Source organism: Macrosteles quadrilineatus, unplaced genomic scaffold (assembly GCF_028750875.1).
Source record: "Macrosteles quadrilineatus isolate MER2022 unplaced genomic scaffold, UCM_ALF_1.0 Scaffold_1__1_contigs__length_201487025, whole genome shotgun sequence".
Taxonomy (NCBI): Eukaryota; Metazoa; Arthropoda; class Insecta; order Hemiptera; family Cicadellidae; genus Macrosteles; species Macrosteles quadrilineatus.
In genome coordinates this window covers 105,009,704-105,029,445 of record NW_026542594.1, presented here as the reverse complement: position 1 = coordinate 105,029,445, position 19,742 = coordinate 105,009,704, and the positions used below count along the sequence as shown (strand labels likewise).

General features: G+C 36.8%; 1 protein-coding gene across 1 annotated transcript in view; it reads right to left on the bottom strand.

The window, feature by feature from the left end:
* Positions 1–19,742, bottom strand: part of LOC129004524 (probable Rho GTPase-activating protein CG5521) — a 247,406-nt gene that overhangs the window by 193,843 nt on the left and 33,821 nt on the right. The window contains exon 7 of the mRNA XM_054433140.1: positions 16,845–16,986. Within this exon, the coding sequence (XP_054289115.1) occupies positions 16,845–16,986 (142 nt within the window). The remainder of the gene's footprint in view (positions 1–16,844; positions 16,987–19,742) is intronic.

Below are 19,742 nucleotides of genomic sequence, written 5' to 3'. Positions count from 1 at the left end.
CGTGACCTGTCAGAAACTGGGTAAGATAATGGTCCACCTCACCATACCGTCGGTCAACCAACGGTTGGACTTGCTGAATCAGTCTTCTGGTCCAGCGTCCCCATGTCTCCTATTCCCAGCTCTCCTGCCAGAGCTGGTAGGTGCGGTTGCGCTCCTCCGTTTTTGCAAGGTCCTCCGCACGCCGCTGATAAATCGCTTTCCTCTCCGCCGCCAAAAGTTTGACGGTGATTACACCAGCAACCACCACAGTGGCGGGTTCAGAAACTGTTCGGTAGGCGGATGATACCCTGAGTGCTGCATGACGCATGATGAGAGCCGCATCCTGATCCTGTACGCCTCCTTATTGAGCGCGTCTGCCCATACTTCCGCACCGTACAGGGGTACAGACTGAACTGCAGATATCAACAGCCTTCTGCAACTGGAACGAGGAACTCAGACATTGGCCATTAACCGGCTAAGAGAAGAAATAACCTTAGCGGCCTTGACCACCGTTCGGAATATCTGGTCCCGCCAGCTAAGTTTAGAGCCCACCATGACACCAAGATACTTAGCGGGCACGAACAGTTTGGACTTTGACGTTCCCCACCCTCAACGGCACAATGGTGTCAATCCGCTTTTTGGTCAGAATCACGATCTCAGTTTTGTTCAGAGCGAGTGAGAGACCGTGATCTGCCATCTATGCGTTTATAGTTTGCATGACTCGGTTTAATTTTAGCTGGGCCAAATCAAGACTACAAGCAGCTATTGCTGCAATGTCATCTGTGTACCCAACTAAAACAGTTTCCTCAGGCATTTCAGACCTAAGGAGGCTGTCGTAGGCAACGATCCAGAGGTCCGGGCCGAGTATGGAGCCTTGGGCAGCACCAGAAAAGACACTCATGGTCTACGGGCCTTCTGCAGTATCATACATGAGGAGGCAGATCCGGAGGTAATCCTCTATAATGCGCATGAGGTATGCCGGGATGTGGAAGGTGTTCTTCAGAGCGTGCAGCATATCGCACCATCTTGCAGAATTAAATGTTTTTGCACATTGAGTGTAACAAGCAGCACAACCCCACGAGAGTAGTGATTAAAATCCTCAGCTCTCATCACGGCTCGCTTCACCTCCACAATAGCGTCGACCGTTGATCGCTCCTTCCTGAAGCCGTATTGGCAAGGGACCCCCGCAGCAACCACGGCTGAATTCAGTCGGGAACGGATCAACTTATCTAGGACTTTCTCAGCCGTATCCAATATGCAAAGGGGTCTGTAAGAGGACGGCAGTTCTGGGTCTCCATTTCCCTTCCCTACGAGCAAGAGCCTAGCTTTTTTCCAGCACAACGGAAATACCCCCTCTGCCAGGCAGGTGTTGTACGTGCTCTGAAGAATCAGGAGATTGATTGAAAAAAAACTTCTTAAGAGCCTCGTTAGGTACCCCATCAGGTCCAGGAGCCTTGTTGTTTTTTAGGGATAAAACGGCAGTCTCCAGCTCCTCATGAGTGAAGAGTGGGACATCGTCCATCCTTCCAAACTCACGCAGTGGGCACAGCATATGATCCGGAAAAAGGGATTTGACAACCCTCTCCATAGTGGCCCCTCCATGACGGAAGGTGGAGAGCCCATCGACTTCTTAAAACCTCAGGGAATCTTCGTCATCGTGAAAGTTTTAGCAATTTGAGAAGCCAGTGTAAGTTCTTGGCCACCAAGTGTCATCGAGACTACTTAAAAAGAATTGAAGACGACATTCCTCATAACATAAAATCTTTTTGGTCTCACGACAACAGACTCAAGAGCAGCCCATCCCCTGCTGCCAAACTATCGTTTTATGGTAGAGAGGCTGAGAGTGCTGCTGGAAATTGCAAATTGTTCTCAAACTACTTTTCCTCTGTCTTCACGGAGAACCAAATTCCCTTGCATGTCTTCAACTTTGGCTGGAACTTCTCCATCACTAAATGTGTCGTCACTGCCTCAGACGTTCAACTCAAACTTGCCTCGCTTGACCCTAATAAGGGAGCTGGTCCTGATGCTATTCCTCCGTGCGTTCTTAAATACTGTCCTGTTTTGGCTCCTCATCTGGCTATCTGGTTTACATCCCTGCTCTCACTTGGAATCTTCTCATCGGCCCTTAAGCGTGGCTTTGCCGTCCCCATATTCAAATCTGGCGATCGTTCAAATGTCAAAAACTATCGGCCTATTGTCATTCTCTCTGCTGTTGCCTAGGTGTACGAGAGCATTGTTCTGGACTACCTCTATTTTCATCTCTGTAAATGTATCTCTTCCTCTCAACATGGCTTCCTTACCAAATTTCTCATGTTTGCCGATGATATTAAGGTATTTGGCTTGGTGTCATTGGCTTCTGACTTTGAGCGCCTCCAACTTTCTCTGACTAACATCGACGCCTGCTGCAAGGAGAACTTCATGGAGCTCAACGTCTTGAAATGTGTCGTCATCTCCTACAAACGTGGTGCAGCCCCAGTCTAATACGATTATATCCTCAATGGATCTACACTGAAGAGAGTGGACAGGGTACAAGATCTCGGAGTGACAATGACCCCTTCGCTCAACCCTCATGAGCACATTGCCCACATTACAACCAAAGCTAGCTCTCTGCTTGGTTTCATATTCAGATCAACTAGGAATTTCAACTCACCTTCACCTTGATCACGCTCTACAAGTCTCTGGTACGCCCGCTGCTGGGGTATGGGTCTATCATCTGGTCTCCCTTCCAGAGGAACCACGTCAACCAACTGGAGAACATACAAACCCGCTTCATACGGTTGCTTGGACCGAGACTTGGTTTTACCTACCGCACTACCCCGGTTGACGATGAGGAGAAGTCCTTCGATCTTGTCACCTACCTTTGTCACTCCGACGTTATCATGCCGACATAATCCTGCTCTACAAGCTGGTTAACGGGTTTATCGATTGCTCCAACATCCTGAGCAGTATTGACATTACCACGCCCAGAGGCACACGCTTCTGTGAGAAGCCCCTCCCGTTCAAGAAGAAGGTCTCCCTGCTCACTTGAGTAACCACACCCCAGCACATCTGCATATTTATCTTGTTATCGTTGAAACCTGCTGTGTAAATTCATTGTTATTACTCTTTTAATTTATTCTTCTGTTATTACTATTTGTTATTACTTTGTTATTACTATTTCTTATTTCTTTCTATTACTATTTATTATCACTTTGTTATTACTTTTGTTATTAATTTTCTAGTTAGTAATATTGTAAATGCCATCTCATATTGTAAACACAGATTTTGTAAAATGGTGCAATTCGTTGGGAAATAAATAAAAATAAATAAATAATTCGAGCGGGAGGTGAGTTTTGGGTTACTAGTATGTAACCCAGGCCCCACGGGTCGGAATCAACATCATCCCTTAGTGTTTTCCAGCAATTGTGTTTGATGGCACGGCGGAGAGACTTCCTCGCCACCTTATAGCTCTCCAGCTTATGGTGTCTATTCAAGGGTGCCCTGGCCCTGGTAGCGAGTCGTCTAGCTCTCAAAGCAGCTCGACGCAAATCCAAGATCCCAGCAGTCCACCAGTATACGGGTCTCCTATCCCAACGGGGTCTCTTGCGGGGCATTGATTCATCACAAGCCGAGGTAATCAGCTCCATCATCGATGTAACTGATGCCTCTACATGAGCCATGCCAGGTGCAGTAGGCACCGCTGGCAGGCACTCCCTGCAGGTTGGCCTCGGTGAATTTAGCCAAGTCCAGTTTTTGGTGTGCCACTGAACGGGCACTTCCCGAGATGCAGCAACTTGTCTCGGGAGACAATCTAAGACATAGAAAATAACGTACTGGTGGTTGCTGGCCGTATAATCCTCCATGACTCTCCAGGCTGTGATCCTCGGCAGAAGATACTCAGATGCAAGGGTTATGTATGGGATCGTTCCCCTCATCCCGGGTCGCCAGAACGTTGGCGTGTTGCCCTCGTTGATGACAACGAGTCCGGCCCTGGCAGCAAAGTCCAGGATGTACTTCCCTCGGGAATTATTGAGGGTCATTCCCCACTCAACAGCTCTAGCATTGAAATCCCGAGCTACGACTACATGCCCTGTGGTGTCGTGCACGCTCTCTTCCAAGCGTTCTATCTTCTCGCGGAAGTCACGGATAGCCTCGTTAGGGGTGAGGTAAACACTGTAGTCAAAGTCAAAGTCAAAACATTCTTTATTCATTGTTTTGTAGCGTAAGTACATTGAACATGCGTCACTTCTTAAAACTAATCCTTATATTACAATTTCTGTCAATACATACAATGATGTTAAAAACACCATCATTTCTGTTGGCAAATAATAAATTTAAGGCCGTTAGTTATTTAAAAACTCATCTAGTGAGTATAATGCTCTCTCAACTAGGTGTTCTTTTAATTTTCTCTTAAATTTTGAAAACTCTTGATTTGTGTCTATTATGGTAGAAATTTTGTTTAAAAATTTAGATCCTATATAATTTGGCTTTTTCTCAAACATTTTTAATCGGTGGATTTGCAACCTTATTTTTTTATTGTTTCTTGTATTATAATGGTGGATCAACTGACCAGTCTCAAATTGATCTCGATTTTGTTTTGAGTAAACAATAGTTTCATATACATAGAGACTAAATACCGTCATAATTCTTAATTCTTTAAAATTTTCTTTAACATGGTCAGTTTGTTCCATATTTAGCATTATTCTGATTGATTTCTTTTGTAGTTTTAATATCTCATTCAGATTATTAATATTGGTTGCTCCATAAACATGTATATTGTAGGCTAAATGAGAATGAATCATACTGTAATAGACCAATTTGAGAGTTGTCAGATCACAAATATTTGTTAATGTCCTGAGAGCAGACACACCCGAATTCATTTTTGCCAGTACTTTTTCAACGTGGGAGTTCCAACTGAGACTGCTGTCTATATTTAGGCCTAAAAAGGTTGTTTGTCGAACAGGTTCTAAAGATGTATTATCAATTTTTATGTTGGGGAAAGCAATTGTTTTGTTTTTGGTGGAAAAGTTCATATAATTAGTTTTAGAAATATTCAAAAATAAATTATGCTCAACTAAAAACCTTTGGATATTAATGAGTTCTGAGTTTGCCACAGATTCTATATCCTCCAATTTTTTTCCTAATATCTTTAAGTTTGAATCATCTGCATAAAGAATTATTTTGCTCTTCCTTTGATTTACTAGTGTTTGGTTCAAACCGTTGATGTAGATTATGAACAATAAGGGGCCCAAAATTAACCCTTGAGGTAAACCTGTTTTTATTTTTTCAAGTTTTGATGTTATTTTTGTTGTACTGTTTTTGTGAGAGTATGTTACTTCTACATATTGAGCTCTGTTTTCTATATATGACTGAAACCAATTATAAGAAATGTTGGTAATTCCCACATTCTTTAGAATTTCCAACAACTTACTGTGGCAAACACTGTCGAATGCTTTTTTAAGGTCCATAAAGACGCCAATACATGTTTCACCTTTATCTATTGAATTTAGAATGGTTTCCACAAATTCTGCTGTTGCAGTCCCAGTTGATCTCCCTTTGCGGAAACCATGCTGAGATTCATCTAAAAAACCCTCCGTCTCTAAATATTCCAATAGCCTTTTGTGCATGGCTCTTTCATAGATTTTTGAGATAGTTGGGAGCAACGATAAGGGCCTATAATTTGAAATTTTTTTAGGATCACCTTTTTTTAGAGCTGGTATTACTTTGGCTATTTTTAGTTTGTGTGGAAAAATTCGAGAGACAAAGTAGGTGTGAGACAGAGTAGTAGGTGTTGTCCTTGCACCGAACCCAAACAAATCCACGACCCTTTTCATGAACCCCGCACTTGCACTTGAGCTGTATTATGCACCCAGAAAGCAGCACTGTCAAGACTATTGAGGAACCAAAAGGGTGGGACCCTATTCGGGTACTGGTACTGTTCGACACCATGTTCGAGGGCAAGTTGACTGAGAATTGCGTCAGCTGTCCTGGATCACCCAAGATTACATTGGAGTATCCACATGGTAACTCATTGCTAGGTTAAAGGATATTTTTACTTTCTCCCCCTATACATAGTATACGGAGAAAGTATTGTTTTCATCAACATTTTTGAGTTTGAGTTTTGAGTGCATATATTCGTTTTGGGTCCCCCTGAACCCAAAAAGTGGTTTTTGAAGTGATGTCTGTACGTCTGTGTGTGTCTGTATGTATGTGTGGATGTGTACGGAGCTAAAGACAACACCTGTAGTCCAATTTTGATTAAATTTTGTATGTGGGCACTAATCCATAGTATCTCCAGGCGTTTTTTAATTTTTTTGAAATTTTGATTTTTAATGGTATGTTTAAGTGCTGTACAGGGAAAGTAGTATCAGTGTTGTTTGTAGTAGGCATACCTTAACGCTATGTCTAATCTTGGACCAAAAGAATACTTTAACTCTAGAAGTATCCACATGGTAAGGGTCCCTGGAATTTTATCCCCCTGGAATTTTACCCCCTGGGCAAAGCTAACGTCATTATGACGTAGTAACCTGAGCACTCAAAAGTTTGTTCACGGGCGGAATTTTACCCCCGTGGATTTGGAAGTATAATGAAAATAGACAGAGCATGATTAATTAGATTAGCAATAAAGATTGGAATTTTACCCCCTGTTCATGTTTCGACAACTGAAGATGTACGGGCCAGATTTTTAACCCCCAAATTTTACCGCAGGAATTTTACCCCCGGAATTTTACCTCCGGATTTTTACCCCCCGGAATTTTACCCCCTGGCCGGATATAGAAATGATTAAGAATGGTTGATTTTCCTATTTCTAATTTTATTTAATTGTAAACATTTTATTATTAAGTAGCCTATTTTTATCTATTTACTTTGTAATCTCGACTAAGTAAACAGAGTAGCTCATTTAAATGATAATAGGGTGAAAATTTCTTCGTAAAGAAACAATGAGGCATATTTTGTTATTGTTACAATACAAACAAAAAACATTGTTTTACCACGGTTGTATAATAAATCATTAAAGAAATCTTCGAATCAATTACCATTCTGATGTTTGTTTATACATCATATTAACCAACAGTTGGCTTCAAAGATCAAATCCTGATACTCAAATCTAAAAATTAAAATTAAAAACCTGTTCCGATTAGTTGATGTTACAAATAAATTAAGATAGGCTTCTTAACAATAAAGGTTTACTATTCAATTAAAATTGAATGAAGAGAATTAACCACTATCACTAATTTATAATATCTGGCCAGGGGGTAAAATTCCAGCCCGTACACTCTAGGTTTTATAATTTGACGTGTTCTGATTAAATTCACAACCGTGAAAATAAACGTTTAATTCCGCGTTTAATCGATCAAAATGATGTTGCGAAACTTTAAAAGTTCGCGGCCGGAATTTTACCCCTCTGGTTTGTGACGTCACGTTTGCCCAGGGGGTAAAATTCCAGGGGGATAAAAATCCGCTACTCCCATGGTAACTCATCGCTAGGTTAAAATCATATTGGTGGATCTTTTGTAGTACACACTTCTGTGATTTCATCAGTGTTACGCAGATTAAATCTGTGATTTTTTTTAATACCTGTTTGTTGAGAAGGCATGTTCTTACTTCAAAGGGAGACCCACCCTAAATATGAATAATCCGTTGGTTAAGAGAAATATAAGCCAAATTAATAAATGTCACAATCCAAGTGCATTAAAATGGCTCTGGCCTGATTATTTTTGTAGTATTGAGTTTAGGCATTTTGTTTATGTTACTATCTGGGTAAGTTACCGGTGCACTTTGAGAAATTTCTATTAGAGATAAAATTAAATGGTTTTTGTTGCTGAGTAGCGCTAGTATACATGTACAACCCTTTTTGTAGTTTAATAACATCCAAATGCTCTATTGTGTTTTCACTAAGCTGAATGAATACATCAAAGTAACATCTCTAAAAAGTCTGCAATAAATTGCAATTTTGCAGATTAATGACTTTCTAAATCATGCACATATATACTGTTCATATGTAAAAGTATATATGTGCATGATTTAGAAAGTCATTAATACCACTGTTACATATGTTAATAAGATTGACAGATGTTCAGAATTAATTGTTATTATGTATGTTGAATTCAATGTTTTTGTTCAGTTCAATGTTTACATTATGAAATGAATAAATTTAGTTTTATACAGTTCTTGTTAATAATAGTATTTAATAATTGGCGACGAGGACAATTAATTATTTCTACGTTTCTATTTTACACTTATTACATTTTAAAGCCTGGGGGAAAACACGAACCTACAAGTCTTACAGGCATAATGCGAAGATTCAATCCTGGGGACCGCGTACAAGTCAGAAATTATTCAGGAAGAGACAAGTGGGCCTTGGGAACAGTTGAAATTAAAGATGGTCATCTTCATTATTACGTTAGAATGGATGATGGATGATGGAAAACTTGGAGACGATACGTGGACCAGATGCTACGCACAAAACTTTAAGGGGGGGGACCACTGTTACATATGTTAATAAGATTGACAGATGTTCAGAATTAATTGTTATTATGAATGTTGAATTCAATGTTTTTGTTCAGTTCAATGTTTACATTATGAAATGAATAAATTTAGTTTTATACAGTTCTTGTTAATAACTTTACTTAATATCTTCATAAAAATTATTTAAAAAATTATCCAGTTGCTGTAAACTACTATTAATTTAACAAAATATGGACACGGCTCATACGGGCAACTTACGGCTTCAGCAGTACGGGGGCTTCTGCACTTGTATTATTTGTTATTGTATTACACAATCAAAATCTTTTCCAATAATTGAAAACATGTATGAAAATAATCTCATGAACCTATGATTATCTGTCTTCAATAATATGACAAAATATCGGCAAAAGTGGTAAAAAAGGCAGACATCAATACATGCAAAGGTACAATAGATATAAGATAATTCGATAAGAAATCATTTTAAGAGTTACTGTAATATTAAGATTTTCCAATGATTTCGTAATGGAACGTTATATTGCAAAACATGAGATGATGCAGAACAAAATATATTTTTAAATCAGAAAATTACATTGCAAATACTTCTTTTTGACAAACTCAGTAACTCCTTATACAGGGTAGCTGAAAAGTAACTTGCACCCCCACTTAACTTTTCAACCATTTGAGATATTTGAAATCGGTTTGCGGCAACCTTCTTAGATATGAGGGGCTACAATAATTGTGGTCAATTTTGAAAATTTTGCCCTTAGGGGTAGCAGGGTAGGGGGTAGCTCAAAATTTTCAAATAACAAGTATAGTCGAGTTTGGTATCATTTTACAGGTTTTGACGAAACATGAACATTGACATAAAGAAAACCAAAATCGGCTCACTAATAACAAAAAGGCGCCCTAAAACGTTTCAAATCCAAATAACCATGAGGGTGGCAAACAAATTAACTTGCACCCTCTTTAACTTTTGTAACTATTTGAGATATTGGAAATCGGTTTGCGGCAACTTCTTTGGAAATGAAGGGCTACAATAATCACGGTCAGTTTTGAAAATTTTGCCCTTAGGGGTAGCGGGGGTAGGGGGTAGCTCAAAATTTTCAAATAGCAACTGTAGTCGAGTTTGGTATCATTTTGTAGGTCTTGACGAAACATAACAATTAACACAAAGAAAATAGAAATCGGACCATTAATAACAAAATGACAGCTAAAAATGATTAAGACAATGGTTATTCAAAGTAATTTTGCGCTGCCATTTTGTTATTAATGGTCCGATTTCTATTTTCTTTGTGTTATTGTTATGTTTCATTAAGACCTACAAAATGATACCAAACTCGACTATTTGAAAATTTTGAGCAACCCTCTACCCCCGCTACCCCTAAGGGCAAAATTTTCAAAATTGACCATAAATATTGTGGCCTCTCATATCTAAGAAGGTTGCCGCAAACCGATTTCAAATATCTCAAATGGTTGAAAAGTTAAAGGGGGGTGCAAGTTACTTTTCAGCCACCCTGTATAGTAGGTGTTGTTTAAAATACAATTTAAATATTAACAACTGTTTCATTAAAAAGTATTAAGAAATTATCCACAAGACAATAATGTAAACAAATCTGGGAAGGGAACTTTAAAGGCTTCTGGGGCAGAGCCCTAAAGGGAATTTACTTTGTTTTTCTTTTGATGGCTCATCTACAGACCGAGACCTTTCTTTGGACACATCTACTCAAGTTAGTGGATACGAAATTTCCAATTAAATATTTAGATTGCCCCATGTTAATCTTATGGGAGAAAACCTAACTTTGATGGAAGATCCTGCCCAAACTAATAAAGATTTAAAGAAATGAAAAACACTTTGCAAAACTACAAATCAGGGCCATTTCTTTTGACACTTTAATCGTCAAAATCGGTCCAAAAATAAGGGAGGAGTTCTGTTTACAAAATTCGGCTTAACGTATTATTTTTATAGGCTTAATTATTTTCATCAAAATTTTTGAGTTTGAGTTTTGAGTAGATATATCTGTTTTGGGACCCCTGAACCCAAAAAGTGGTTTTCAAAGTGATGTCTGACCGTGTGAGTGGATGTGTACGGTCACTATACACCTGTAGTTTGATTTTGATAAAATTTGGTTTGTGGGTGCTCCATGGTATCTCCAGGAGTTTTTTCTTTCATTTGAATTTTTAATGGTAATTTTCTTGTAAAAACCCATTAAATAACGAAAATATTAGATTTTCTCAAAAATGGTCTGGACGATTTTGAAAAAATGTTGTATGTTTTAGTCCTTTGAACAAAATTGTAAAAATCCCATTTCCATAAACATAACGGTTCAAAAGTTTTTGTAACTTATGTTATTTTTCCATTTAAAAACTATAAAATTTTAAAAAATCTGATTTTTGAAAAAAGTTGGTTTTGATTAAAATTATTAAGTTATGGTCCTTTGAATAAAAAAAAACAACATTTTTACAAAATGGTAAAAATACTGTACCATTTCCGTTAAACTATGTTTCAAAAGTTATTGTAACTTATGTTATTTTCCTATAAAAACCCCATAAAATACCTTCACTGCAGCAAACCTGAAGACTTAGCAAATTTCCATTTGCCTAATTGGATTTACACTAAAATTTCTACTTAAAAATATCACATGTAGCCTATTCCCTATTTAAATAGCATTAGTTTAACGAGTACTCTAGGTTTTCAGCAAGAGGGAGGGTAAAAAAGTTTTTTTTGCAAAATGTTAATAGTTTTTTATGAAATAAATGCACTTTCCAAATTTGATCAAAATATGCTCATAAACAAGCAAACAACAACAGTTTACTTATTCTCCATAAGATCAACATGGGAATTTTAGATTTGAATTTTTTTGGAATTTTCCCCGTAACCATTAGGCACAGAACAACGCTCTATATACTAAATTATTTGTTTTTTTAAGCTCTACAAAATGGTTTGAAAAGAAATTGCTAAATTTAATGTTTTTAGGGTTAAAAATTAGAAAAACCAATTTTTATCCCATAAAACCCCCATAAATCCCTGTTTCCATGGTCCGACCATGCTGGTTCGTGAACTCGTTAGAATAAATGTAGGTTTACACGTTTATACCAAATTTCATCAAAATCAGATCGTTTTTGCTCGAGATATCATGCTAACGGACACACACACACACACACACATGTATATATATATATATAATTTGTCTGTACATTGCTTAGAATCATGCAGTTTTTGGTTATTTTTACGTTTTGTAGCCTAAGAGAACCGAAACGAGTCTTATCTAAATTTCTGTCTGTTTGTCTGTTTGTCCATTCTGTCATCCCGTCTGTGATGCCAAAATGTCATTTTACGCGGCCTACTCCTAGAAAACTAGAGTACCGATCAAGGTTCTAATCATTTTTCTGTATTAACTGGATTGGCGAGTGTCTTTGGCTACAAAAACATGGCCTCGCTTCTTTGAAAATAACGAACCATCAAAAACCCAATTTTGTTAGATTTTTGTCAAATTTTTCCCAATGTTTACCATTACATTTTATGAAATAACGATCAGCTGTTTGGATTAGTTCTCACTTCTAGCTGTCACTGATATGTTTGCATTAAGAGTTGTTTACAAATACCGCAACCATTTCCGATCAAGTTTTGTAAGCACATCCAAACAAAGTGAGATTAAAAACGTTGTGCCTTACTTAACCGGTTTAATTAATCGCAAGTGCAACGATTGTTCTTGAGTTTTGATAACCGGGGAAAATACCATGAATCAGTGTTGTAGTAATGCTGAGAAACTTACATTTTTTTAATCATTGTCATTAATAGCTTACAAAAAAGGTTTCCACTCATTGACGGCGCTTCAAGGACAGTTGTGTCGTAAAGTGCAAAGTAAAAAATCACAACTGTAGTGGGTGATCGTGGATGTTGCTGCGAACTTGGAAGATCTTTCTGATTTCGCTGTGATCGTAACAGAGGTTTAACTTACAGATGTAGCTAAACTCGCTTTTCCAATGTGTCACTTTTGGTTTCTAATTACTTACATTTCGACAACAATATCGGTACTTTTCCTACTTAGGAAGTAAAACTACAAACATCCAAAACCCCAGATTTGTGCGTTTTTTGTCACATTTCTTCCGAATGTTCGCTAGATTTATGTACCGATTGTCGTTTAGAGACTACGTAATCTTAAGAAACCTTTATTTTGATAAAGGTGGTTTCTTCAAACTGTCATTAATATGTTAACATTTAAAGTTGCTTACAAATAATACTATTAATGGGAAATAACTTTGATTTTCGAAAAAAAAAATTGAAACCAAGGGAGATTAATAACTTCGGTACTGCACCACATCAAGTGAAAGTTTTTTTTAGAAACCATAGTGAGTTTTTAAAGCTTTACGTTGTTAACGTTACATGTTACATGTTTTGTGGCCCGTGTATTTATTTATTTATATAATTACCAACGGATTAACACCTAAAATACAGTTTGATTAGAAGGACAGTTTGATTTTTACGTACAAACACATCACTATTTACAACTATATTTATCATTAGTGCTGCACCTTATTTCTTATTAAAATTAATTGATGTCTAACTGTATAATTTTTGCGTTTTCTGTCTGGACTCCAAAATGTTAATTTATGCTATGAAAATGATAAAACATTAGTGAAATATTTTTTTAGCAAACCATGAATTTTTAAAGCTTTACGTTGTTAACGTATCAATGTTTTGTGGACTGTGTATTTATTTACTTATTTATATATTTGCCAACGGAATTACACCAATTTTACAGTTTGATTAGGCCTAAAAACTATTTTCATAAAACTTGATGACACTATCAAAACTTTCAAATAGTTATTTTGTTTGTCATTTACTTTGGTTAAAGCGTAGCAAATTCCCCAATTCAATTCTGTATTTGTGTGTGTATGTCTGTTGGTAACACATTAATGTCCTTATTTCTCAGTGTTTCGTGGAAAAGACAAGAGCACCAGAGCACCTTTGTTAATGAAAATTTCAACCCGAATAAAGTGTGCAGTAGTGAGGTTGAGGTAGTATTTTAACTACTTTTAACCAGTGTGAAAAGTAACTTTCAATTACAGGCCTACCTTAGGGCTATGCCTCATAGATCTATAAAGCAATTCTTTTTATCATTAGATATAAAATATGGACTAACACGATCAGGTGACGTTTAGTTGCGAAGCATTCGTTTTGGCTTTGAAACTGTCAGATATTGTATTTACGAAGGTTTATATGTATTCCTATACAGTAATAGTTTTGCTAGCATATCTGGAAAAATGCACACTAATGCAAACCAACTCCTGTTCCGAATATAAGGTTCAACTTACTACAGGATTCCCGTACGTAGAACGGGTTACTACGGTAATAGCTTATTGCCTATATAGGAAATTCGGTAAAACAAGAAAAATAGATTTTAGGGAAAAAGCCGGTTTTAATTGCAATTAATATGTTATGGTCTTTAAAAATTAAAAAAAAATAGTCCAACCCCCCATTGCTAAAAAAATTACGGTTTGAATGTCATTGCAACTTTTGATATTTTTCCTATAAAATATCATAGTTACTCCCACCGCTTATTCATGATAAATGTTGTTCACAAGCTAATGGGAGAAAGTATGTGTCAGATTGCTCTTAAAAATTAATTTTAGGCTTTTTGATTTGTTGCTACTGTAAAATTAGATTGTTAAAAAACACAAAAATAAAAATAAATTAATTAACAGGTATAGCAGACTTTAATAGCAAAACTAAATGACCATCCTATTTGTAATACTTTCTGCAAACTCATCTTTAATAATTATTAGCTTTATCTGGTTTAGAGTAAATTTAAAATGTTATACTGTAGGCTTCTTTTTTCTTTTAAGAATAGAATTGGAATGCTGCTGTTAGATTTTCGGTTGATATGGATCCTAAAATTTTGGAGAAATTTTTGGGGAAAATATATTTTTGATCATCGAGCCGGTATTATAAATAAATAAATAAATAAAAAATGTCTTTATCAAGCGTTTCTCTGGTACACCAGCTTTTCAGAACAACTTCGTCACTATGCTAAATATCTTATTCTACTATTTGGCCGTTATACACTTAGGCTTACAAATTTTACAAATTTCAAATTACAAATTTTTTAAAAACATATCCTTAAGTTTTTTTTAACCCTCGAGCTGGCATGCGCCCGATATCGGGCGATTTACGCCGTGGCCGAAATGGCAGCGCCCAGTAACGGAAATCGCAGATTTTTGCACGAAAATAAAACAAATTTCACTTAATATAGAATTTATTTGGTTCAGAAATTAATAATCTGTCAATTGATGTGCATTTAAACTATTTGGACGCCTTTGGGAAAACTTAAAACTCTATAAATAATAAAGCATCAGCTGACGACATTGTCATGATGAAGCAATCGCTTATTACCAGCGTCTGTTGTTGTTTATTTCGCGTTGTGTTTGTTTAGTTTCGGTGTTTTGTCGTTATAAGTTTTATTTTTTATTGAAATGTGAGTTGCTTTCACTTGAAGATGTTTGAACTTCTTGAAAGGGAGAGACATGATCAAAATTTTTCAAACAGAAAATGAAACGGATTGTGCAGTTTTGCAGACATTGCAACCGATACATGTCTTCCCGAGAAATGCTGTTGCCATATGCAGGGAAGCAGTAGTAGAATACTGACCGTATTAGTGACTGCACGAGCTGAAGTTTTGCAGCCTCAGGCAACAAGCCTCTGAACCTATACAAACCTCTTAGTCTCCCAAAGGCGTGCTGGGAAACAAAGGTGACATGATCTGAGAAATTCAGGTCTCTGTCAATCACAACGCCAAGAGTCTTTGCCTTCTCACACACTACCTGACTCCGGCCGTCAAGACAGACAGACACTCCAGCATCTCTCAAGGTCTGCACTTGGTCCAGAGGCGCTGTATGCAAGACAGGGTCTTTATCAGGGTTCAGTTTGAGCCCATTGACAAATGACCACTTGGAGATGCTCTCCAGGCCAGCATTGAATTTGCCAATTGCTTATTTCATGAAAACAGGCTCAAAAGGCAAGTGCAACTGAGAATCGTCTGCATACAAATGTGCCAAAGAGTATTGTACACAGCTAGGGAAGTCAGCTGTATAAAGTGTATAGAGAACAGGGCCCAAGCAGCTGCCTTGAGGAACAACCCGTTGTTTGACGAGGGGTTCTGATGTCTCATTTCCAAGTCTAGTAACCTGCAGTCGGTCGATGAGATAAGATCGAATCCAGGTAGTGATTTCATAGCTAAATTCAAAAAAGTGCATTTTAGCAATCAGCGTATCTTTAGCATCTGTCATATTACTAAAGATTATATTATATACTAGCTGTTGTACCCCTGCCTTGCAACGGGGAGAGGACACAAAATAGAAACATTTTGATCTTAACATTTGTTGTAATATTCTATAGCCTACTGAAGTTTTATATTAAATTTAATAGTACTGCACCCTGTTGGTAAACCTTATAACTTTTTAATACTATTTAATATCATAGAACCAACTTGTGATTTGAAACAGCTGACGAAATTATTTAATTCCTTTCAAATATGATTACTTATAAGATTAACATGGGAAACTCCAGAGCCACTGGGGCGGAGCCCGAAAGGACTTTTGAGATAAGAATGCGTCTATATGTTAACCGGGAATATAAGCTATCATCACACCAAATTTCAGCTCAATCCGACCAGTATTTTTCGCGTTTACTTGTCACAAACATACATCCAAACTTTCTCATTTATAATATTAGTAGGATGATTCAGGACTTTTCGGGACGGGATTTGTTCGAGTCCTCAGCAATTTCGCCATTCTGCAAATGAGGATGATGACATCTTTGCAATTGCTGGTGACAATGATGATGTCCCCGCAATTGTGAGCAATTTTCACAATAGTTTCCCAAACCAAGGAGACAGTTGTGAAAGTCTTGTTAATGTTGTCGCCGTGACCGCGAGACATCTTGCGCAGTGACCGCAAGATATGTTGACGGAAAAATCCTGTCCCATTCTGAACTAAAAATTCAAGCTCGTCCATCCCTGATTTTCAGAGTACAAATAGTACGACACTATCATCAGTGAGTACACAGTTTGTACCCTTGTAGGAATTTGTAAGTGTGTGAAACTAATATTGATAGTTATTGCTATGGAAGTCATCCAGGACAATAAGAGGATGTTTTTTGTTTTTTTTGTAATTAGCGAATTTTTAGACTTCTGATAGGCTACTCAATAACCACAACAAATAATCCTAAAAAAACAATAGCATGATTTCATTGATAGCTAGAAAAGTAGAGTTAAATCATACATAAATCAATCCTTATATCTGCAAAACCTCCCCAAGTTACACTCAACAAGTTTGAAGATCCCTACTTATATTAGTTTGTAGAGGGTGGAGGTTGCATAATTTAATACAAATTCAATGAGGTGTTGCTAAATACAAACCTAGAACAGGCTTGTAGAGACTAGTTGCCGATGAAAATGTGGGGAACATATGAGGCAGGTAATACATCTTGAAACGCTCAAACAAAAACATAAAGCATTTATGTTGCTTGTAGACTTTGTCTCGCCACTCTAGTCTTGAAACCTGGACACAAACATGAGTTTCCTTGAGTCTATTCTTCTTCGGTTTTTTGTTTGCTTACGGTACTTACAAATAATTTACTTTTTTGACACAAACAAAAAATGGGTAATCCTGGTAATCTTAATAACTCATGATAGTGCATTAACTTCACGAGGTAAGTAAACAATTAATACTTTGTTTGATAAAGACAGCTTCACAGCTTCAAGCCCAGATCCTCAGGCTGTGGTAACAAAAAATATCTAGTAAATTATATCTAGTATATATACAGGGTGTTGAAACCTCTTCAGGACTTGGGGATGTGGATCCTCATACCAAAATAAAAAAAGTTCATGTGAAGGTAAGAAATATCTAGTAAATTATATCTAGTATATATCCCTCCGAGTGTTCATAGTTTAGGCCTTAATTTCCGCCTATTTTTGGCGCATTTGCAAGGTTTTATTAAAACGGATCTGAAAAGCTTAAAACAATGTTAATTCTACTGTTCTATATACCATTTTGTTTGGAAAATCATGGGCTTCAATATCATACATAAAACCTAAGGAATATTTGTTTCAAAAAATTTTTTTTAGGTAAAAATAAAAATTATTTTGGAAAAATTGAAAAAAAAAATAAGTTTGCGCTCAACGAAATTGTATAAATTATAGGCCTATAAATATTTGAAAATAGCCACTTTGTTCTAAATTTTATGAGGATTACAAATATATAATCATATAGTGAGGTAAGTTATCAAATAAATAAGTTATGGGCAAAAAACCAATTTTGGTACATAGCGTTTAGCTAAGAATGCATAGCCTAACCATAGCTAGGAATCTGGCTAATAATTTACATCAATATCACTACCTACTTCTTCAGGATCATCAACCAGTCCTTCAAAATCACTTAAATCTTCTTATAATGCACCACGTATATCACTACTTTTGATTTTTAACACTAAAACAATGATAAACATAATAAAACACATCAGTCATCGGTCCGAGGTTAACTAACCTGTTTACAAATACGCACGTCAGCTGTCTGCTACAATTACGATCGGCTCGGAGAACATAAAGCGCTTAGAGACAGACCTCTGGAGAAAGCTTAGAATATAACGAAAAGAACGATACCTAACTCGATCCAGTTCAATCCGATTTTGTCAGTCATAGAGCCTTCGCTGTAAACAGTGCTCGTGAGTCGCTGCAGCGACGCATGACACTACCCAAAGTGTGTTACGCGTCGCTGCAGCGACGCATGACACTCGGAGCGTTAAACAGGGTGTTGAAACCCCTTCAGGACTTGGGGGTGTGGATCCTCATACCAAAATAAAGAAAAAAGTTCATGTGAAGGTACGTCCAAAAATGCATTTACCCAGATATCCATTTTGTTTTTCATACATAAATATTTTTATCTTTAAAATGTTTCAACTGATATTTATGATACTTGGTATGTTAGTAAAAAAAGCCTAAGTTATGAAACAAAATTACTTTGGTCTAATTTGTAATTTGAAAATGGCGACCATTTTAGTTTTTTATAACATAAACTATTAAAAAACGGACAATTTTATGAAAAAATTTAAAGGATTTTTTATTTAGCATTTAAAATTCTCTATTAATCAAAGACACCAAGACTAAAAAGATCGAATGACGAATATTTGAAATCCAACAGTTTTTGGTGTAAAATAAGGCTGTAAAATAAGTAAGGACAAATGAAGTTGGGCTACAACTATAAGGCCTAAGATAAGGCTACAACTAAAAAACGTGATATTTCAGGTATTTGTCATTCCATTTTTGATCTTGGTGTCGTTTATTACAGAATTTTAAATGCTAAATAAAATCATTCTTGATATTTTTTCATAAAATACAGTTTTTTGTAGCCTAGTTTAAGTTATTAAGATATATTTTGCCGCCATTTTAAAATTTCAAATTAGACCAAAGTAATTTTTTTTCCTAAAATAGGGTTTTTTTAACTGTCATGTGCATACCAAATTTCATAACTATCGTTTGAAAAACTTTAAAGATAAAAATGTTTGTGTACAAAAAAAATACGGATATCTGGGTAAATATGCATTGAGCCGTGACTAATTTCCACCGGCGAATGTCACGAATCATAATCCACGGTCAAAGTGTTTTTTGTATAGTAGTTTAGTTGTTCGCCTTGTTTACTGTTCCAACGACCCTCAAGGAGGCTGTGTGTCATGTTCTTCTTACTCCCACCATCAAGTGTCATAGGTTGCGTGACCGTGTTTCTGACTACATCGTCCGTCTACTTTTATCCACTATCATCCAAGTTTTGTATTTTCAATTACTTGTTTTTTGATGATTTTTAAATTGCTGTGGATACCTTTTAAATGATGGAGTAGTCTCTCGTGCCACCGGCACCATGATGGGTAAGTTTTGGACCATTTTATGAAACTTAGGTTAAATGTGCCGTAAGCACATGTTGCACTGGGTCTGGAACCTAGTATCAGGATCGTTGGACAATTTTGGTAGCTAGTTTCCCATTTTCTCATGTTGTTAAGTAAAGTTTTGTGAGCCGCTCCTCGGGCCTGCGCATGGATCACGCTTCCAAGTCGTTAGCCTGGGTGCAGGCACGAGGGCGTGGTTCAGCATTTTCAGACATACGTTCACACAAACATTTTTCTTTATTTTGGAATGAGGGTCCATCCATATCCCCAAGTCCTGAAGGGTTCTTTTTTTCAACCCCTGTATTTACTTTCATCTGAAAAAGAAGGAAGATATAAGAACTCTACCTGCTAAAATGTAGCAGTTTAAAATATATCTTTT